This window comes from Amblyomma maculatum, chromosome 4, assembly GCF_055883805.1.
Source record: "Amblyomma maculatum isolate TAMU_Amacu chromosome 4, ASM5588380v1, whole genome shotgun sequence".
NCBI classification, from domain to species: domain Eukaryota; kingdom Metazoa; phylum Arthropoda; class Arachnida; order Ixodida; family Ixodidae; genus Amblyomma; species Amblyomma maculatum.
The window spans coordinates 23144793-23167770 of record NC_139347.1 but is presented as its reverse complement, the minus strand read 5'-3'; the positions used below and the strand labels follow the sequence as shown (position 1 = coordinate 23167770).

General features: G+C 47.5%; 1 protein-coding gene and 1 pseudogene across 6 annotated transcripts in view; one reads left to right on the top strand and one right to left on the bottom strand.

Moving 5' to 3' along the window:
- The window catches only part of LOC146190496 (uncharacterized), a 54930-nt gene extending 37854 nt beyond the window's left edge, over positions 1-17076 (top strand). For all 6 annotated transcript variants that reach the window (XM_084600906.1, XM_084600909.1, XM_084600908.1 and 3 more), the window contains 3 exons: positions 4145-8840; positions 14149-14277; positions 16405-17076. In XM_084600906.1, the coding sequence (XP_084457032.1) occupies positions 4145-8840; positions 14149-14277; positions 16405-16530 (4951 nt within the window). In that variant the 3' untranslated portion in view covers positions 16531-17076. The remainder of the gene's footprint in view (positions 1-4144; positions 8841-14148; positions 14278-16404) is intronic.
- A 3892-nt stretch (positions 17077-20968) lies between these two features.
- Positions 20969-22835, bottom strand: LOC146190495 (serine/arginine-rich splicing factor 5 pseudogene; annotated as a pseudogene).
- Between the last annotated feature and the right edge of the window lie 143 nt (positions 22836-22978).

Genomic DNA, 22978 nt, shown 5'->3' with positions numbered 1-22978 from the left:
AAAAAAATCGTACTTTTTTCACCTAAATCTCCGTTTAAATTCTGCACAGTGTGCATAACGAACTTCGACCAGATTTCATATCACAAAAATGTGACTTTTTCAAGGCGAAAGCCTTTCTAGGCTCATGGAACTAAATCCCGTGCGCGAGATCTGTCATATTCTGTGAGATTCCGCTAGGTGTGTTGTTATCTAGCGTTCCTGCCATCTGCAGTCACACACTTGAATGCGCGCCAAGGAACGCCACGCGACAGGAGCGATGGTGTACCGCCCTAACTCACCCTTCACAGAGAACAGATCCTGCGATTTTCCTTTCCTGTAAACCAATTATAATTGTACGTAGTACTGCAACAAATGCCGATAAGAGGCAAATGATGAGACGCAAATTATAGGAGAGGACAGATAGGCTTTCGCCATTCTCCTCTTGAGAGACATCTAGGACACCCTCTAACTTCTTTTTATGGCGGCAGGATGCTTAGTCAATGCTGAAAATTTGTTTCTGCTATTCTGTAGACTCTAAGGTGCCTTATAGAGCTTATTTGCGTTACATAATTGTAGCTCTGGTGGCAACCATTGCACGCAACATAAGAGAGAGAGTACAGTTGAACCCCTTTATAAGAGGCATGCACTGGGGAGCAGTTTTTGTCTCTTATATAAGAGGTCCCTTATAAGCAGGGTACCACATTTACATCTTCTAATCATACCTTGTTCTTCCATAGGCATCCTACTGTTAAAATATGCAAAAAAGAAGGGTACACCATGTTGAAAAAGCGTTGCTATGGGTTCCATTTACTTATTTCATTTCCTTGGTGGACCACCACACTGACCACACCTTGTAACTTTCGTATATTTATTTACTGCTGAAATAGTTGTAAATCTTGGTCTTCTTCATGGCTGCATTGAAAGCTGTTCAATACAGCCTCTCCCAGCTTGAAAATCAGGCCATGAGCCTCATGACCAATGTGTCAAAGCTATACGTGTTAGCAAACTATGTTCGCAGATTCGCAACTAAGTTATGTGTCTGGTAACACTACAAGAATTCAAGTAAAAAAAGCGCCACGAAATCGTAAAAGTAACCAGTTTACCACAGAGGTGTTAGAAGCGGCCAAAACTATTAAACACCACTCACAAAAATATCCCTCAGAAATTTATGCTTGTTTGACAAAGGGTAACAGTGGCTTTGAGTAGCAAGTCTGTGAATGTCGCTACTCAGACGAAAAATAAATGAAAAGCAAACGAGGCCTTTCTGAGTGGAGTTGAAACTGGTTGAATAGCAAGCAGAGCAGTTTATCTGTCCTCGCCAGAGCAGAACCAATTCTGTTTTTATGCCATTTGTTTTGGTCTTGGCTTGGTTATGTCTCGCATTTTAGGCACACTTGTTTATGTCAGCGGTACCACCTGAGCACTTTCTTTGCATTTACGTGATAAATGTGTTGTTCATACTGCATTGTAACATAATAAACAATTTTCGCTATATTCTTCAGACTAGTGGACACAACAGCTACGGTAATTCGTGATAGGAAGCTCCGCTAATTGGAGAACCCAACGTGCATGCTCTCAATATGCTTGCTCAGATGCTTGCATATGCAGTCTTACTTGAGCTCTTCGTGGCAAGCCTGGAGAGCTTATCTACATTGCATTCCCACTGCAGCGGCTTCTTTTAGTCATTTCATAGCTGACTGACCTGCTCTTTGTTAGCTGAAATTATAATTAATAATGATGACACAGATGTGTCTCTCCTGTTTTCACTGTAGCTGCTACTGAAGCTGGCGGTGGATGGTTCAGCATCTAATGTTAAAATGTCTGTTACAAGCAAGACTGAGTACCAAATTTCAAGGCTAATTTGTCCTTTATAGCCAGTTGTCTTCTACATCCAATGTCTGTTAAAAAAGAGGCTCAATTAATGAAAGTCATAGGGTGGCCAACCATTTGGGTGAATGGTGTCTCTTATACCCGATTGTCTGTTACATCAGTGTCTCTTATAACTTTATGCCGGCGTCAGTGAAACTATAGTTTTCGCTACTTGTAGACTCTAAGGTGCCTTATAGAGCTTATTTGCGTTACATAATTGTAGCTCTGGTGGCAACCATTGCACGCAACATAAGAGAGAGAGTGTATACTTTATGCAGGCGTCGGTGAAACCATAGTTTTTGCTACGTGGCTGGGTGGGGTTGCAAAACGCCTCGGTTGTCCGATGAGTTAGCGGCGCAGCTGGAAGGAGTCGAACCCAGCAGCCGGCATATGTGTGAAATGTGTGCGTTTTTGGCGAGAGCATGATTCCATTGACAATGTGACAGTGACCACTGCAGTCCTGTTCAGATTATCACTTAGTGTGTGACCCGAGTGCTATGCACTGATGAACGAAGCTGTGCGAGTACTTGCATAAGCATGGGAGTGGCGGCCGTGGTGGTGCTGTAGGGTGCAGTGTGAAGGCATGTCTATGTTCTACCTATCACCTACTGCAGCCAAATAAAGTGTGTGCGTGTGTAGTCTGCAACCTGTACCATTAGTGATAAGCTCGATGTGTCACTGTGAGCAACTATTGCCATATTTACTCGCAAAGTGCTCACATATATATATATATATATATATAAGTACATCACCAAGTTATAATGCTTGCTTTTCGCGCTCTGCTGACACTCTTACTCGTCATAACAGCTACAACTATTTTCTGTTTGTGCTAAGGTGATGAAACACAAAATATATCTTAATTTTTTTTTTTTTTTCGGAAAATTGATGTGAAGTTAGGGAGTGCGATAATTATGCAGAGAAAATTTTCGAGCAAATGCTTTGGAGCGCTAAAAGCAAATATGAATCGGGATGCTTAGGTAAGCCATTGTATATATAACCAAAACATTACTTTCAAGCAGAACTTATCTTTGTTATAAAAGTAAAGGGTCGCCAAAAGTATGAATTGCTAAAGTTTTTTTATTTGCCGTACGCATTTTCACCATCACTCCTTGTGTTTCTTGGCATAATGTTCACAGCAGACCATAAAGTTCTACTTTTGATTAAAGGCTTGATCCGAGTCCGTGTCGACACTGCAATCGCCGTCACCAGTAACGTACGCAGAACCCGTTGACGCCGAAGTGCCTGCTGGCAGCACAGTTGCCGTGCTCTAATGCATACTCGATAGCTTTCGGCTTAAAAGCACTTGAATAGCTTGCGTGCCGCCCCATCGCACCAAGAACACAGTAAACGGTGGAACAAAACAAGTAACACCGACTGAACAAAAGAACAATCACAGCGAGACAGAGACACCTTAGAAAAGGGCAGAACGAAGACTGCACAACAACTCGGCGAGCATAACCTATGATAATGATGATATACCTGAGCACGCAATCGTCCGCCTGGTAGCATGTGCACATAACTAGGCCAGTTAGTTTCAGTAGCGCTCCAAAGATGGCACTTGCTACTACTGGCAGACGGCTCTCGCGACAGTAATTTTGGTGATGCAATGATTGTGCGAGGAAAAAAAAAAGATTCAATTTTGGCAGCCAATGTGGGGAGTGCAAGCATTATGTGAATAAATGTGGTATTTTGTCATCGGTTGCAGTACCGTGCACATTTGTAACGTGTACAGTGCTGTCCTGTGTGTTTTGTCGAACTTAGCTGTGATCGTCTCTTGCCGGAAATTGTGCAGTGATCAGTATAAGCGTAGGTGTTTGCTGTAGTAAGTGACCGCTGGCTGAAATTCGGCGACTGGACAGTGGCGAATGCTAGTATCCCTGCTAGACACAGCTGACCTGTGATGATCTTAACGTCATGAGGGTTACTACCTGTAGCAGTAGCATAATCATTTACTTGGATTAAAGTATGTGCGAAATCTAGGGAATAACAACAGGCCATCCTGAACATTACTTTTAGTTTGGAACTACTCAAAGCTACAGTGGCTGCCAAAATGCGTGGTTGCCACGCCTGCCGTCTGCTAAATCTGATAGTGAATAGATAGTGAATAGGATCTGTAAATATGTTCTTCTATTTTTCTCTTGTCATGCATAATATGTCCAGCATGTGACAGAATTCTGAAATAGAGCATTAAACGTTTCATGCTTCTCATTAGCCATTCCAAAGGAGGGAGGAGCTAAGGGTGTGTGTCATTGTTCAGACCAACAATAACAGTGCATCTGTGTCTGATCATGTGCAGGGTACGAGCAGCCCTGTCCAAGGTGTCTCCACCTCCTGCGTGCGGTGACCTGCTGGGCAGCATTCTCGAGATGCAGTCGGTGTTCCATTCCAAGGGGGGCCTGGCAGGTGCGGTTGTGCAGCGTGACGGCTCTCTCGACCTACGCGCAGTGCCATCAACAGTGCGCCGATGTCCTCGAAGCCCTCCTGGTTCGCCCCCCACAGAGTCCCCTGCTTCTCCTCCGCCTTCGAGTCGAGGCAGCCACTCTACCACTACGGCCCCTGCCAGACGGGCATCAAGTGGTTACACCGCATCGGACTGTGTTGGTTCATCTGGCGACAATGGTGCCCCCGGTCGGCCTACTGATGATCATGCACAACGTGAAGGCTGTGGTAGCTATCACCATGTGATGGTGCCTTCTCCAGATGCTTATGTCCGCAAGAACGGCCGAGAAAGAGCAAAAAATGGCCCTGTTGAAGAAGATGATGACATTGACATCTATAGTGACATTGATGATGGTGATGACAGTGGGGACGGGGGTGGGATGAACCACAATGGGGATGATGCAGAACCTTCAGTGAATGGTGAAAGCCCAATCAGATTGGTGGCAGCACCCCTCAGCAGGGACGATGTGGTGCGGCACATGCCAAGTGGTGCTGTGGACCATGAGGAAGAGGGAGCATCGTCCAGTGAGAATGAGCTGGTCATCGACGAACAAGAAAATGTTGGCGAGGCGCCAGAAGATGAAGAAGAAGTTGATGAGCAGTCAAGAGCAGCGGAAGAGAGTGAGGAGGAAGGGCCAATACTGGAAACTGACAATGTGCGGAGTCCATCGCCTGACAATGACAGGGGTGTCCCACAAGCATCGGATGAGGAGGGTGGCCTGGAAATTGTGGAAAATGGCAACTCGAGCGATGGTGAGCAAGGCGAGGATGAGAATGAGACCAGTGGGGCCAAAGAGGGCGACGAAGGTGAAGATGAAGCCAGAAATGAGGAAGAAGAGGAAGACAAAACTGAGGGCCAGACCTTTGCTGATGAGGATGAGAGCTTACAGCATGAACCAGAGGAGGACGAGGAAGCAGGCTTGGCGGCAGTGGAAGACACTCCAGCGTCTCCCACAGAAGACACCTCATTTGTGCCAGATGCCCCTGCCTCACCCCTAGTCGAGGACGCACCATCTTCCCCTGTTGAGGAAGTGCCATCTCCACCTCCTGCTGATGCACCGGCCTCACCGCCTGAGGAGGCAGTTACTGTGGCTTCACCCATTGAGAGTGGGGAAGAGTCATCGGGGCTTGCCTCTCCTGTCCGGGAACCAGCAGATGACCGAGTGGCAGAGTGTGATGAAGATGGTGAAGACGAGCGAGGCAGTGAAGGAAAGGTAACTGCAAATGCCAATGAAGAGGAAGACGATGACATGCAGGACAGTGCATCGTCACCGAAGGAAATTGAAAGCCCTGAAGCTGAGCCAGAAGAGGAAGAGGGAGAAGAGCAAGAAGAGAGCAGCCTTGCAACTGTGGCCCCAGCAGCTGAGGACATTGCCTCACCGGCACCAGAAGAAGCAAAGGAGCTAGACGATGGTGGTGTGAGGAACCTCCTTGATAGCATTGGGGCAGAGGACATCACTTCAGCTGAGGAAGAAGAGGAGGAAGAGGGTGCACTGAGGGACACTGAAGACGAGGAAGGCCTGATTGAGGATGCTAGCAATGGCATGGAGGACATCTCTGAGCCAGGTAGCACAGACGGTCTGGTTGATAATCTTGAGGACATTGTCAGGGAACAGGAGCCTTGGCGAAAGGAGCTAGTAAAGGAGAAGCCGGCACGGAAGGAGAGGAGAAGTAAGCATAAAAAGGAGAGCTGCCATCATAGAAAGCACCGACGTCATCGGCGGAATAACAGTAGCAATGAAGACCGTGAGGAAGGTGAGATCGTTGAAGAACATTCTTCTTCCTCTTCCAGTCGAAGACGAAAAGAGACAGAAACTTTTATTAGTGACACCATCGAGCTGCCTCCACGAATCAACATTTCTGAGCTGCCTCGCATTCCTAAGCTCAAGAGGGGTAGTGACAAGATGGCAAGTCATGTTACCAGCTCCGAAGCTGGCAGTGAGGTCATGGGCGTGGACACATGCATGCAAGCAGCATCACATATAGAAGTTAAGCGCACAAGTGTGCTGGGCCGGATCGACTCTGGCAGTGAGATCAGCTGGAAGAAGCTGTCCAAGCACTCACGTGAGCGCAGTTACAGGGACGGCAAGCAGAGAGACGATACAGTGTTGTTTAAGGAGCGGGAAATCAAGAAGCGCGAAAAGGCTGAATCTCGTATTGAGCGCTCGGAAAACATGGTGCACAAAGGCTCGGAAGCTCGGACAAGTTCTCACTCACCACCACCACCAAAGAAAAAAGAACGACGGCCCGACAGGGAGCTCTATGTGCGGCCAGATAAGAAGCGCGATTGGCACAAGAAGGACAAAGAAAAGGAAAAGTCATCACACAAGGAGAGCAAGTCATCTTCATCACATAAGGATCGAAAGGACAAATACAAAGAGAAAGACAAACACAGCAGCAGTGGGAGTAGCAAAGACCATGGTCGCCACAGTAGCAAAGACCGACGACGAAGCAGCTCCAAGGAGCGCCGTGAACACAGACATAGTGGTCGTCATCACAGAGACTACTCAGAGGATCGCTCAACGGAAAAGCTCTCCAAGCAAAAGGAGTCTCGGAGGGCAGAGGAGCGGGAATCAAGACGCTATGATGACAGGGACAGCAGGGAATCAAGGGAAAAGAGAGATTCAAGGGAAGCGCGGAGCTCCAGGGAGACCAGGGAGTCAAGAGATGAAGGAAGTCGAGGGAGAGAGTCTAGAGACACAAGAGAGTCTAGGGATGGTAGGGAATCAAGGGATACCAGGGAATTAAGGGATACCAGGGAGTCAAGAGATACCAGGGAGTCTAGGGATACTAGGGAATCAAGGGATGTTAGAGAATCAAGGGACACCCGAGAGTCAAAAGACTCCACAAGAGAATCGAGAGAAGCAAGGGAGTCGACGAGAGACTCACGGGAAGTAATTCGGGAGTTGAGGGAGCCTCGGCGGACAGAAGAAAAAATTAAGGTAGTTGTAGAGAAGGACTACTGGCATGATAAGTCTGAACATAAAGATCATTCACCCAGCCCACTTCTGGAGGAAGCCGAAGAGCACACACCCATCGAGTCCAAGGAAGTGATCGCCAAGGGCGACAGCATTATTATTAACGTAAATTTTAATCGCACCAAGAAGGAGCCCAAAGTGGCTCCTATGTTGTTGAAGAATTCTGACACTCATCACAAATCAAGTGTTCGAGAGTCACGGTCTCGCAAACGTGAAGCACCCTCACCTGTCACGCCCCAGTATGGCAGTGAGAGTGGTGGTGATGAGGGTTTGGTAATCAAGAAGCGGCGTCACCACCATCGACTTGGCCGCGAGAGTGGCAGAGAAGAGAGTGAAGCAAGTGAGCCAGACGATGAGGACGAGGTTGAGCGATCACCAGCATATGACTTCGACGATCGAGCCTCAGCATCCTCTCCTTCTGGAAGTGACAACTTTGCTGACAAGCCAAGCACTCCCCTGGAGGTTCAGGAGTCCCCACCATCTCCTGCCACGGCCGATAAGTCGCCAACATCATCTCAGGCCACACCTCCAGTTCCAGAGCCATCACCGCCTCTGCTGCCGCAACCACCCATCTCATCTAGCAGTGCCGGGATCAAGCTGTCTCCACAGTCTCCGCCACCACCGTCACCCCCTTCACCACCAGAGGACAACAGTTACGACCCATGTGAGCCCACCAAAAGCCCAAGCCCACCACCCCCGATGGTTGCGACGTCTGAGGCTGACCCATGCCCTCCTCCAGAGCCAGAGCTGCCTCCACTTCCACCAGAGCCTGAGCCACCATCGCGTGCTACCATTGCTTCAGCGGCATCTCTGCCACAAACAGCAGCTTTGCCATCGGTAGTGGCCCCCGTCACTGGTCCAGCAGTGCTGCCAGCCGTAACGGGACTCCAGCTGCAGCCTCCGCCACCATTCTTGCCAGCACGGCCACTGACCACTGTGGTGGGCAGTCTAGCCGGACCCTGGGCTCCGGCTGCAACACCCGTGATCTTAGGCCTGAGGGCACCATTTGTGCCACCAGCACTGGGGGCTCTACTGCCACCACCAATGGGCCTGATGCCCCTAAGGCCCCCGCCGCCTCCCATCGTGCGGCTTGCCACCCCAACGATAGTCGCAGCTCCCACTGCTGCTGCTCCCACAACTCTGACTGCACTACCACCTGAGCCAGTGGCGCGAACAGCAGAGCAGACCGGCGTGGTGGACATGGACGTGTCAACACCTCCAATCTATTCGCCCACTGATGTTCCATCTTCACCTCCGGAGCCTGCAACAGCAGTGCAGCAACAACTGGCAACTGTTGTGCAAAGAGGGTCGTCGACCTTCGATACCCTCTTGCCTGCTGCTGACCGGAAAGCCTCTGGCAGGAGTTCCAAGTCCAAGCGGCATGCCAGCAGTGGTGCCTCCTCGCGGGACTCCAAGCAGGTGGTGCATTTTGTGATGGAAAAGGGCAAGGGCGGTTCGTTGAACGTGACCCGGAGCCGGTCAGAGTCCAAGTTTGGTCGCAACATGGATGAAAGCCAGCTCCAGATCCTCGACGAGCTGCCCAGCTCGGCTGTCGAGATGCAGGTCAAGGACAAGGTGAGCACATCTCTGTGAGCAGTGACGAGAAAAACATATTAATTAAATATGTGCCATGGTTTGATGGTGGTTGACCTTTCACCTTCACCACCACCGCCGTCAGCCTGACTGCACCCACTGCATAGCAAAGGCCTCTCCCATTTCCCTCGTATTAAGGGGGGACACTGGTCTTAGAGCTATTTTCATTATTTTAAAGCCAATCCTGATAAAATCATACCCTCTTGTTCAGATTTTTATGCTGATTTCAAAAATGTAACTTGTTTTTCTCTATGTCAGTTAATTCCCGAGATAATAATATTAATTATTCATTTAATTAGTACTTCCGCGCAAAAAAAACGCCTCTATAAAACATCATTTTTAATGCATGGCGGTACAGTACAATGACCAAAGAGTGCAATGATCAAAGCAGTTTTTCCATTTTACCCTTATTAGCAATTTTGCTGCACTTTGAAAGTTGTCCTTCAAGACGTGCCTATCATGCTTCAATTAACTTGGCAAAATAAAAAATTTTTGAAGCTTGAATAAAGAATTCTGTTTCGATCATTGCATTCACTGCACCTTCAGCTTTATGTAGAAAAAGGAATTACATCTCTATCTGTCCTAGATGCAGAGATATCGACGAACTAAACCAGCCAAGTGTCCAAAATTTGAGTTTTGAGAAAATGGGAAAAAACAAACTAGGCACAATTTATTCAAAATTTCGAAAAGATATATGCATATTTACACTTGCAGACAGCTAATATGCACCAGGCATGTAATCTGACTGCTTGGGCTGACTAGAATGCCGCTTTTTCAGTGCCCGATGCATGTTTTCCGCAGAGGCACGCTTGCGTACTGATTCGGCTGTTCGGCGCCTGTCCTTCTCAGCCATCCTCCTGATATTCTGGACGCCAGGGTTCATATTTAGCTCACTCAGTATTTTTGAGCATGCTTGTAGGTTTCCTGCATTGAAGCGGACAACAGCCTCTGCAACAGCTGCTTGAACGGAGAACAGTGACGCATGGCGCTCCTTTGGTGCGAGTGACCATATTAGGGAGTGCAAGCTTTCATTACTGTTCTGGGTTTTTCCCTGCTGGCACCGCTCCAGCAGCTTTGGGTCTGCCAAACGCTCATAAATAGGCAAAAGTGCTTTGCACACATGTGGTGGCAAACTGTATCTGTGCTTGGGAGCAGGCTCTCCCTTGGCTGCAGCAGCATTCTGGCGGCACCACGAGTTTGCGCCTGTCGGGCAGAGGGTGTGATTTGACACGGTATCATTGGAGGTTACGTGATGATAGGTAGCCATCACTGCCTTATGCATTGCCCCAACATCTCCAGCATGGGACTTCAGGGCCCAGCTGTAATACGATGTCAACTTGGTGACAAGGTCGCCTGTCAGCTTTCCTTTGCCACTCAAGCTCTCTTTTGCATCACCTTTATGCTTGGCAATTGCATTGCGTAGGGCCGTTCCCATCCGCTTCTGCACATGGTTTGTGCAATCTTCTTTGCTGATTTCGATGTAGCCGTACACAGCTGATTCTTGCAATGCAAGAAATGTGCGGCTATCGCCGTCTGAGAGCATGGTCGTGTACCTAAGGCCATGTTTCTCCAGTGACCTTTCGAACAAAACAAGTCCGGCCTGAACTTCCATTTCACCGGACTTTTTGTCCGTGTTCTTTTGGCACAAGTGGCTTTCTTTCCACGCCTCATAGGACGGGTCACCTTCTTTGGGCCCACGCTCACACCCAGCACAAAAGTTACTGAAAACTACATAGTCAAGTACCAGTCCAGTAAAAAGTTCTACTACGGCGCCGACACCGATGTGGGATGAATGACCCCGGGTCATCCATGAACCATCGAAAGAGACAGAAATGTTCCCGGGGTTGTCAAGGTTCAACTCGTTATAGAGTTGCCGAACAGAACGGGCGCTGTCTTTCAACACTCCTTCGGCTGCGCGTGTTGCTGCGGGCGTCAGCTTACTCTTTACGTAGTCCTGCCACGTTTTCGTGTGCAGGCCACGATGAGATATGTTCATCGCCGCAAACACATCATTCAGCGCCGTTTGCCTATGTCCGGTACTTTGCATCGCGCGTGCAGCAAGGATATTCACGGCAAACGGATTTATCTTCTGGCTGCCTTGCACGCGCGGCGAACTCCATGCCGATGAAATGTCCCCGCAAATCACGCACGCGAGAGAGAGTTTAACGGCTAGACCATATTCACGATTTCCTTTTGAAATATGGACATCCCCGCCACACACTTTACATTTCACAGCAGACAACAGTTCGTTCAGCGACTCCAAACTCACAACAGTGAACGTCGTATCGTCCGCACGGCAACCGCCGGTCGCGTCAAGAAGACGGGCGTCAGAAGTGGCGATGAAATCCGCTTTCCTCTTCGTCGCTGCGGTTGAACCCAGCTCCTGCAGCATTCCTTCGGCTTTTCTTTTCTTTTCAATCAAGTCCGAAGGCTGCAGCATCGTCGTGTCGTGGCGGACGCGTCCGCTGGGCGTAGGCGCCGCCGAGCTCGCTAGGCCTATTTCGGCCGCGGGGACTTCTTGACTTGCCGCTGGCTCCTGCACATCCTCGGAGCTTTTGGGTGCCGCAGGACGGTTCCGAAAGTTGTCGCCGCGCGCACTCTTCTTCTTTTTGCCGAATTTGTGGCGCGAGCGGAATTTACTGAGGGGCATCGTCTCGCCTCGGTCTCGACTCAGAACAAAATGGCGTCTCGGACGCTTTCAACGGCTGCTGGCCCGCCGCAAGCAGACGACGTGCGATAGAATCAGCCAATCGGATGGCTCAGTTGCAGTCACGTGCGCTCAGCAGCGAATCAGATGCCGCGTTTTCGTTTTTCTTTGTGGTTATTTTTCTCAGTGGCCATTGAGGGCAGACAAGCGCTAGCGGCGGGAAATTGAAACCCAGAAAGCGCTCTTTCAAACGAGCCTAACATGGCCGAGATCGGTCCGGCGGAACGGCAGTTGCGCGCAACGAAAAATGTGCCGTTTTATCGTCTGCTGCTGCGCAAATTCAGCCCGCGCGATGATTTCAATTCGTTATTATGCTGAAAATACTGACTTCTGGAAGAAGAAAATTGGTGAACTTGTAGATTAATAGCCACAGATTCCAAAAATGCCATTTTCAGAAAATCGTTTTTTTGGTCATTTTTTGGTCCCAAAGACCCGTGTCCCCCCTTAACCTGGTCCTGTGCCAGCTGCACCCATTTGATCCCCACATACTTGATCTCATCCACCCACCTAACTTTCTGCTGCCCCTTTGAGAGGCAGTAGCTTGAGGAGTTTTTTTCTCATGGGTACTGGTAATGGAAAAAGTAAAAGAGAGGAGGTGGTGCTTTGCCAGCGTTCCTGCATGGACACTAAGGATGACACCATCCAATCTTTTTTTGTTTGGTAAATGGAAAGAAAGAAAAGAGATGATCGTTTGGCATTTTCTGGCTCTATTGACAATGTTAAGCTGCAAAAGGCTTGATTCAAGATTGCAGCAATGATCAAATGTACTCCATCATAGACTGTGACGTTCAATAGTCACCTTAAAAGAAAAGAAAAATTGGTCTCACCACATTTGATTTGTGAAAGTGCCAGGTATCAGACTGCCTGTTACTCTTATTTAATTTTTTTTATTTTGTCTCTCTGTTTCGGCAGCCATCGTGCTTGCTACTTACCACTGCAGTGCTGTGTACGTACTGCGTTGAGCATGCATTTGAAATTTTGCGCCCTTCTAAGAAATGCGCTTACTGGGAAGTGCTGCCATCTTATAGAACTTACAAGGAGTATTGAAAATTGTCTTTGCTTCCATCTTGCGGCACATAGAAAACTGATCATGACCGTCGTGTTGTTTGCGGCAGTGCGCTCTCGCGGTTTTGGTTTCTCCGCGTGATTGTAACAGACGCGCAAGATTTGATCTCTATCTTTGTCGTGACGCTAGCAGAGGCCCGTGAAGACCTAGGACTTAAGGAATTGTTGCAAAATTGTTTACACTACCATCCAAGCAAAAAAAAAAAAAAAAAACAATGTGACCTTCGAAGCTACACGTGGCTTGCGGCAACTCGCCTTCGTGGTTTCATTTCCTTCTTGCGAACCTGTCCCGTCGGTACCTTATCGTCACTGCCCCTTGTCTTTTTTCACGCTAGTTGCAATGTCGCAGTCATTTGCAAAAAATTTGCAATGGTTTAGCTCCGGTTAAACCTAGTTGAGTTGCGAAAGCAACAGCTACATGGCTACGCTTAGGATAGGTTAGGTATAGCTGAGGAGTAGCCGGGCTCGCCTCCTCCATAGTTGGTCGATTCTGGCCGTGCCACCTCTTCTCCGCAAAACCAACGGAGAGAGTGATGCGCAGCTGTCGCCGGCTGTGATTATGACATTGCTTCTCCGGCACCGGCGGAGCGCGCGGCGAAGCATAGCCGCGACGGCAGCTCCAACAAACAAGCTGCTACCTCTAACGTCACGTAGCTCCTGGCACATGCGCATCTTGGTCCACATTGTGCCACGCGAAATGGCTCAACGACTAGCGTAGTGTTGCTTTCGCAACAAAATGCACCAACTAGCCCAACTGTCTTCCCTGATCATACTCCGCACAATCGCAACGAAAATATGCACGTTGATCTCTATCTTTGTTGGGACATTAGCAGAGGCCTGTAAAGAGTGATTTTTATCTTTGTTGATGTTCTCTCAGCTTATCGGCACTCACTGGATGTCATTGTTCTTCCATTTAGTTTCATTGATGCTATGACTGTCATACCCTCCCTATATATCTTTATATAAGGCGTGGCACTGTCATCTAATGATGAATGTCCCACATTTTGCCTATTGTAGGCTGCTTTGCGTGAGGTAGAAGTAAAATTACTATGTGTTGCTCTAATCTCAAGCTTCATGATTATAATGTTTCCTGCCCTGTACTTGATCAAGGTGCAAGAGTGCTTACGCTGGACTGTTACTCTGCTTGAGGTGTAAGAGTCACCATATTGAAATGTTACTCTGCTCAGTGAAGTTGTGGAATGACCTTAGTACTGGCTACTGAATGTCTCCCATAGCTGAACATCTTCGAGGAGAGATCTTATATCTGAACCATTTCGTGCCGGGCTTGCCTGTTAGTCTGCACTTGTGGTAGGGCCCTGAATGAATGGCTACTGCAGAGATGGGAAGTGTGTATCTAAGTGCAGGACACTCAGCAGTGACATGTGAACGAGAGCATGCTTTTCTGCGTGCATACAAATTGTGCGTTTCATCCCAGCCTGCTAGCACTGCTGTCAGTGAATGTGGTGGTGGTTGCTGCACCGTAATGATTGCGTTCCCTCCCACCACTTGCGCATGCAGTTCCTGAAGAAGCTGAACCGGCAGGAGCGTGTGGTGGAGGAGGTGAAGCTGGCACTCAAGCCCTACTACAACCGCCGCGAGATCTCCAAAGAGGAGTACAAGGACATCCTGAGGAAATCTGTTCCAAAGGTAGGAGGAGCACTGTAGAAGCTGGTGCTTGTTGCCGCCGTGGGTTGCCATCATAGTAGCCAAGGTGTTGGTCGATGTTCAAGCGTTACAGTAAGCCTTGTATGCAAGGCGCTGTTGCATTTTATATGACAGTGTGTAAGGGCCCCCCGTGTCACAGAAAACTGGTGTCGCCGTTGTCGTGATTCTAAAACGAAAATGAACTCGGTTACACGCGCATGATGTTTTACCAAGATTGTGGTGCAACCGTTCTTTGTGCAACATTGGTGCCCTTTGAGAAGTGAGACTGATACTGCGCCTTCCTTTCCCCCCAAAAAACAACTCAAACAAAAACGTATTAAAAACATTGTGGAACAAAAAGGCTATGTTGTCTACTCCGACCTAATTTTTTAACATTTCGCAGCTTATGTGCGCACTTTATTCAGGGTGTCTAGCAACCGGGAAAACCGGGAATTGTCAGGGACATTTTATGCACCGGGAAAAATTCAGTGAAATGACAGGGAAACCATCAGAAATTTCGCCAAGTCAGGGAAAATGGAATGATATATTCAGTACATTTTTATTTCAAGCTGGCACACAGCAAATGCGTTATTCATGCAGATATTTTTTGTGTGTGTTGACTTCCCAGCGCGCGGCGGTCGTGCCACAAGGTGGGGCGCAATATATTACTATGATGCCAGCGCATGGCTGAGCTGCCACAATAGAACCAATACGCACGTGAGGTGGGTACTCAGTAAAATATGGGGAAGCGCTATGTGAAAGTAGTACGCGACAATAAGCAGAACTAACTGCGCCGGCAGCGGCCAACGCGAAACTAATCGGCGAGCTGTGCTGCCAAACGTGCGCGCAGCCATTATGGATTCGATTGGATTGGCTAAGCTGTTTACTGGGTGGGCCGTCACGTGCTTCGAGGCTGGCATCAGTGCACTTTCAATTCTCATTAAACTTTTGACATTCTTAATGGCCATTAACACTAATGACAGTTTTTTAACTATTGTAAATTGCAGAATGTTATTAATAAATAGCTTTTCGTTGTGAATCATTCGTCTATGCTCATTATCATCAGCAGCTATATTTCGAGCCTCTGCACTCATCAGGGAACTTCAACTGAAATAATCAGGGAAAACCTGGAAATGTCAGGGCTTTTGAAAATAGGGGCTTGCTGGACACCCTGTTTATTTCACAGCTACTGCAGATATTGCAGTCTCGTGTGTGCTGCTTTTTTTGTGACAACTTTCAGTTTCTGAAGGTTCTCTTTATGAGGGTGGCGAAGTGCATAGATTTAAAGCCGCAATGAAGGTATTGTACGCATGCTATAGTCATTGAATAGAAACTGGCATCAACTTTTGTGCATAAGCTCGGGGTGTATTTTAGTTATTTTAATATTGGGTGCCTGGTTTAGAGAAGATGATAGGGACAAATTATGTTCATTAGGTCTTGTGATGCATGTCAGCATTGCTTGTTGAGTGTCATATTGAAACAGTTGAGTGCATGTACATATTCGCTGCAAGCCCTGAGATGACTATTAGCGTATTTACCCACCCTCACACACATTTTGTGCACTCTGTATTTATCACCCAGGTTTGTAAACAAAATTTTACATGTCGTGCCATCTAGCAGGGAAGTGCAGTATCTTGGTGATACAAGCCTCACAAGGTCTCAGAAAAATAATGTATCATCTGAAAAATTGTATCCTCGAAGCAATGAAGACTTTATATGCAGAATCATAGGAAAGGCTGTCACATAAATCTGTTTATAGCCGCACGGCCACAGTTATCACTTGCAGCGCATACAGGATGACCGACAAATGCATCGGCGGCAATATGCAGACCATGTGTCACCACAAACTTCTCGACATACTATACGTATGTCGAGAAGAGACAGACAATTGCGCTGGAAGCGACATGCAAGCCATGTGCAGCGAAAAACTGCTCGCTGTGCACATAGGCGCCAGTAGGTGCCAAATAGTTAGTCTTAAACCATTTACAGTAAGGTAGTGTTTACGGAAATTCGCTTGTCAGGGCCAGATGCTGCACATCTTTTTCTGTTAACTATCTAGGTCAAAGCTTTCAGAGCTGCTTGCACTAAATATAGAATGGTGAACATGCCAATTTCTGACTCACATTGCAGATCTGCCACAACAAGAAGGGTGAAATCAACCCAATGAAAATCAAAGCCTTTGTGGAAGGATATGTCCGCAAGATCAAGCACAACCGCAAGAAACTCAGCAGCGAGCCACGGCACAAGGCATCTTGAGCAACGGAGGGTGGCTGCCGCCACCGTGGACTCCGCTCATCACTGTGAAGGGATGCTCCTCTTCAGCACCAGGAAATGGCCGACGCGGCATCACCGGCTGCCCCAGTGAGTCATCATTGTGCTGCGGGCCTCCTCCAAGCCATCATCATCATGTTGCCAGCTGTGTACAAAGAAAAGACTGATGACCCTCCCCCTCCAACCCCTCAGTCGCCCCCCACGCCCCTTTCACCACTGCCCAGCAGCCTGGCCAGCTGTGATGCCGGTCCACGACCAAGAGAGCACACTACTGTCACACCCCAGATCTTTCGGCAAGGCTTCTTCTTTAATACGTTGTAAAGAGAAAATGGAGCAAACAGAGGAGGGAGAGTGTGCGCGTTTGGCAGTGGAATCGCGTGTGTGCCGTGGGAAGGACCTCTCTGGTCACACGGGATGTGAAACTGCTTGCTACCGCACATCGTCTCTTATCTTGTGTCCAGGCCACCACTGTGTAAATATCGCGCGGGCTGAATGCAAAGATTAAAAGAGACTAACACATTCAGAACTGTGTAGCCTGTGTCTGTGTATTCTTTCTAAGGGAGTTAAAGTTGCCACATTTTATATGTCGACAGGTTAGCTCGTACAGTAGCTCAGAGGCAAGATTTCTTGTTCTGTTAATGTCAGTTGTTGCTCATTGTGTAGGACTGTTGAGTTGTGGCTTATGTGCTGGTGCTGCATGCACTGAGTAGGGTAGAATTTGCAATTAATGACCCCCTGCAAGCAGTCGAAATTTCGTGGTGGTGCGCCTTCGCTGCGGTGTCTCGCTGCTTATGGCACTTGACTACCAAGCCATGCCACTTGGATTTGATCATGGCCATGGCAGCCCAGCGAAGCACAAGGTGCCCATGCATTGTGCGATGTCAGCGCATGTTACAGAAGCCCAGGTGATTTAAATTTTCCAGAGACCTCTACTATGGTCTCCCTCATAGCCAGAGTTGGCTTTGGGACATTAAACCCTGGAAACTAAGCACGTATGCGGTGATGTGACGGCTGGGTCAGCTAAGTTCTGTAATTATACAGTGGGTGCACATTGAGATTGCAGGAACAAACGCTTGCTGAAATTTTGCAAATCTGTGCACTTACATGCAAGTGAAATTGCATTGAGAGTGCACACATTTGCTGTGGCATGTCTGTCCTGATATAGTACATGGAGGAATACTAATTTCGCAGCAGCCAAAGCACTGATTCGGATTGAATTTCGTGTGCTCAAGAAGCTAAAAACTGCAACACTAGTAAAAGACGTAAAATTCCAGTTTTGGCTTTAATTCCTCGTGAGAAGTAAGTGGCTTGGGTTGCAAAGTTCCAGTTTCCTCTCTTAGTTTGAATTACCGAAATTAGATTTCATCAAACTTCTTTCAACTACTCTTGCGAGATTGTGAAGTGTGGGATAAATCAGCATCCTAAACTCTTATTACATGTGCAACTATGATTGCATATCTACACAATTCAAAAGAGACTCGAACCTCTTCTCTCTTTGTCGCTTATGAGCAGTGTCAGTTCCAAAGAATGTTTTTCCTAAAAAAAGAAACCTCAAAGAGGAAGCAAACATGGAGATAGTACACACCTCTAGGAGCAAGGCCGGCATTTTCCAGACCCATGTCCATGGTTGCCCTTGGCAACCATCATTGGAGCATACTGCTCTCAGGGGCTGTGCCCTGTTTGTCACACAGCTCCAGTTTTTAGTAGTGTCAAAACAGCATCGACCAGACAGTCGTTCAGTGTCCCATGAAAGACTGCTGTGACAAAATAGACAAGGCATGCACATAGTATGCGTTCCATTTGCAGCTTGTCAGCTGAGCTGCTCTGTTGATGCGACACAACCCCTGCTGTTCACTTGCTCACACGATCTGTGGGGATTTTGTTTCTGTTTTGCTGTTGCAGTCTGTCATGGGGGCCCTTAAGAACTGTTTAGTTGACGTGCGATGTTATGACTAAAAGTCATTGCGCTGTACGGGCACTGACCAACTTCACACAGATGCCATTATTGTAACAGCATTAATAATATGATAGAAAAGCCATTGTAACAAATGAAGAGCTTACTTTGCATCTTGTAAGGGATACATGTTGCATAATATTGTAGTTTTGTCAGCAATGTCCAAAGCAATCTATAAAATGTGTCAACCCACTCTGCCCACTCAGTGGAATAGTTTCTAACTGGTGTCAGTTTTGTCACTTTCAGTGGCAATATTTCCAGAAATTCGATCGATATTCGGTATTATTAAAGGCCTGCCAAGTACTAAAAATAAAATTTTTGGGCACTTAGAGTGAGCTATCCTTGACCATTTTGGTTTTTGAAGTGAGTACTTGGATTAGAATTTTGCTTTCAGCAATATAGATTCTGGCAAAATTTTTTAAATGTTTCTTTTCTCGCATAGGTGCAGCGCTTGACTTATTGAATCATCTCTGCATTCCCCATGTGTAGGGAAACTAGAGCTAGGACCAATCAAAGCTAGCCACAAATTAATATCTGTTGTCTGGTTTTTTGTGTACTGCAGTTGAATATAATTTGATCTGTGTCAACTTTAATTCTCAACATCACGCATCTCAGCAGAATGCTTTACAGTTTGCATGATGGTAGTAATGGAAAACGTTTAGGAAAAGGGGTTGGGGCATAAGGGTGGGGTTGGCAAAAGTCATCTTGTTGGCCAATGGCATAAAATTGGTAAGGTGAGCTAATGAACATGGTGTTGATAATTACATCATATCTCTGAGCATAATAGCTTTCCACTGCTCTGAAGAATAATTTCTTGACATAGGGCACAATGCAGCAAATGTACAGTCTTTGTAAAAAGTATATGGTCCAAGGATTTTTTTGTTCTAAGCCCAGTAATGAGACTCGTGATGCAACTCTAGCGTTCGAAATCTCCTAGATGACAAATCTCGCCCTCATTCTCCTCTAGCTTACATTCATATTCCAGTATTGCTGCCAGCAGCCGTGTTATAATGCTTAGAAGCGAACCTCCTGGGCCATATGCTTTTGACAAAGACTATACATGCAAGAGGAGTGTTCACTATTTCTCAAATGTCGCTGAGGGCTTGATATTCAACACTGTTAGTACATTGTTGGTATTGTAAGTTTTAAAGGTAAAACGATTGCAGGTTTCACTGAATGGAAATCCTTTTGCAGTAGCCTAGCTTCAAAGAGTAAACAAAGTAAATGTGCAGCTGAGAAAGTAGCTCACAGTGCGTGCATGTCAGCAGGGATTGTTCCATGTTATAATTCCTAATCATAATTCCCAGTGGCTCACACATTCATAATGCACTTGCATTTGAAAGTGAGCAGGCACCTGTGGAGCCCATTGGAAGTTTCCAGTGCGGGTGCTATATCGGTACTTAAATTGCACTCCTCAATGCTTTATGTGGCGTACTTTCTCAGTGAATGAATCATGAGTGGTTTGTAAAGGCAATTTGTAGCCAGAAAAGCATTCTGAAGCATTGAACAGAAGTTCACTCAGGGGCAATGTCACCATGCACATATATTATTCATGCATGGTTAGTCATGAGCAGAGGTTTAACGGTTTGTTCAAAATTTTGCTACAATGTGCATCCTTTTGCACTGTACATGGCCTGCCAAGAACAATGTACAATTTTTGGAAGTTATACTAGTTTTCTGCTAGATAGTGATGCATCAAGTTACAGTATATATAGCAGGTTACAAAACTGCATGAGGGTTTTGCACTTAAGTGCAGCTTAAACTTCTCTCTACTCATTGTTTTAATGCTTCCTTTTCTTTTTTGTGCAGTTTAGTGTCTCTAAGCAACCCAAATTATGTAAGCCATCAGTATGGAGGGCTCTGAATAATTTTGACCACCTGGGGATCTTTAATGTACATTCATCATACAGCACATGGACTCCTTTTGCATTTTGCCTTCATTGAAACGCAGCTTAGTAATTTAGTTTTCTGCAGACTTCGGTAATTTTCGTTTGGACGAAACCGGCACTTTAATAGTCCGGTTTTTGAACTGGAGTTTCTGTTCAAGCTTGTTGGTGTTGGCATAGCAAGAGCAGGCATAAAAAGATGCACAAAACAAAAAAGGCAGACTGGACTACTGGTACTCCAGTTCGCTTTCGCATTTCATATCTTTTCATACATCCTCCCTTCGTTGCTGGAACAGGTCCTGGGCATTCTACCTTCAATACACAAGACTTGACGGGACTTAGGCATCAATTCTAATAAACGGGCTGCTTTAATTCAGCACTTTAAAGATCTCACTGAACCAAATTTGCCAATGCCACTAAGTGCCACATTAAGTACACAACATATTTACTTTCAGGCATTATCTGAACTGCAGTTTTCATGCCTTAATATCTGTCATCTTGCTAGTTTTGTGCACTCATGTCTTGCCTGCAGTCTCCTTGCTTTCAAATAATTGGTATGCAACAACTTGGTATGCAACAAGTCTCAAACGTGAAACCACAACTTGATAATTTATTTGTTCGATGAAGTAATGGACAACAAGCAAACACATGGGCTTTGGCCCAGCCGTGTGCAGCAGCAATTGGAACACAGTTAGGATACAGTGTTTTCATCCCTTCAGACTCTATACACTTTGCAGGGAACATGTAGGGGTGAAAGCTGTCTTACGAAGCACAACACACAGGGAAGCAAAAACACGATGAAAAGCAAGTCTTGTCACCACATTACCTTAACGGCTACTTTAAGGCACACCAAGCAATTTTTTCCTGAGATGAGCTGTAGCAACAATGAATGATTCTGAGCAAAGTGACTATGAAGGCACGGTATTTAACATTGGTATGCACAAATGGCCTGCGAATGATTCAGCATACGGCTGACTTGTGCTAGAAAAGCCACAAAATGCAACAGTGATGTATAAAAATATCAAGACAAGCAATGTTGCATGCCAGTCACTTTTCACTTGTGTGTCCTCATGGAGAATTTGTGTGGCCAGCGTCCTCACACAAACCATTCCTCTCTGGGCCTGAGTCGCGGTCCGATTCGTCGGCAGAGTTGCCCTGCGGGGCCTTTTTATCGTGATACTTCGACGTCGATTTGCTGAAACTGGCCCGTTCCTTCGATGCCGACCGCGAACGAGGCTCCGACGACTTCGACCGGCTTCTGCGGTTCACCGAAACGGCTGGTCGTGGAGACTTGGACGGAGACCGACTACCGCTCGGGCGCCTCGACGATGACCGGCGGCGCACAGAGTTGCGTCTAGACCCAGACGACGAACGCGATCGGCGACGACCTGAGGAACGGCGCGGTCTGGAGTACGACCGCGAGCGCGACCTGCTGCTACCACGGCGATCGGGTCGCGGCGACCTCGATCGCGAGCTTGACCGGCTCAACCGACGTAGCAAACGCTTGGTCTCAACTAGGCGGATCCTCCGGCCCTCTAGGCTAACGTTGTCCAGACTTCTAAGGGCGTTTTTCATGTCAGCGTAGCTGGCGAACTCGACGACTCCTTCGTGACGTCGCAGCTTGTGCGCGTCTGTGTACGTCACGTCGCCAGCCTGGCGCATGAAGTCTTTCAAGTCCTGCCAGCTTACGCTGGTGCTCAGGTTCTCGACTAATAGCTGGAAGTTAGTGCGTGTCGGCGGACCGAAGCGCCGAGATCCGCGGTCGTAGTCCGGAGGTCCACGTCGCATGCCCCGGGCTAGCTCGACCGTGACTCGTTCACCCAGAAGCCGCTTACCGTTGAGATCGCGCACAGCGTCCTCAGCGTCGCGGTGGTTGTCGAAGTCTACAAATCCAAAGCCATTCTTGAGCACGATGTCCTCGATGCGGCCGTAGCCTCGGAAGAATCGTTCCATGTCGCGCTCGCGGACTTCATAGTTGAGCCGGCCTACGAACACCCTAGTCGCCATGGTTTCGCCGCTGCCACCGCCACAAAACCCCGATCCAGCGTCGCCTCAGCAGCGGAGATCGCACGCTTGGAAGTGTCCCGATGTCTTTATCAGTTGCGGGAACACAGCCCCTGATTGCACGCGGCGTGGCGTTCGATCACGGTTCCGCAGGCTGACGAGATTCTACCCAGATGAATCCTCACGTGACGCGCAGGGTTGCGCGAAATGGCGTTCAGCGGTGGCGGCACAGTTTAGGATCGAACACTCTGCAAAAGTAAACGCTGTTCGCTGCCAACGTCAAACCACATGTTCATGCTCGGTAGCTAACGTCGGCAACGACCGAGCGATTCCAGAAGCCGTACGACGAAAACCGGCTTTTGCGCCTGCTGAATGCCGAAAAATACGAGCGCGTGCGTGCACACCCCCTTCCTGCGCTCACTTGCTCCCCTCCCCCACTTAATATCCTCTCAACCAAACTTCCGCTGCAGCTAGCAACGTATCGAATATGATCGAACCAGACGGCAAACGCGAACATGCATTTTTCATTTTGTGAAAACATGTCTAAATATATATCCTCTGGCATGTCTTTTTTCCTTCTGCAATTACT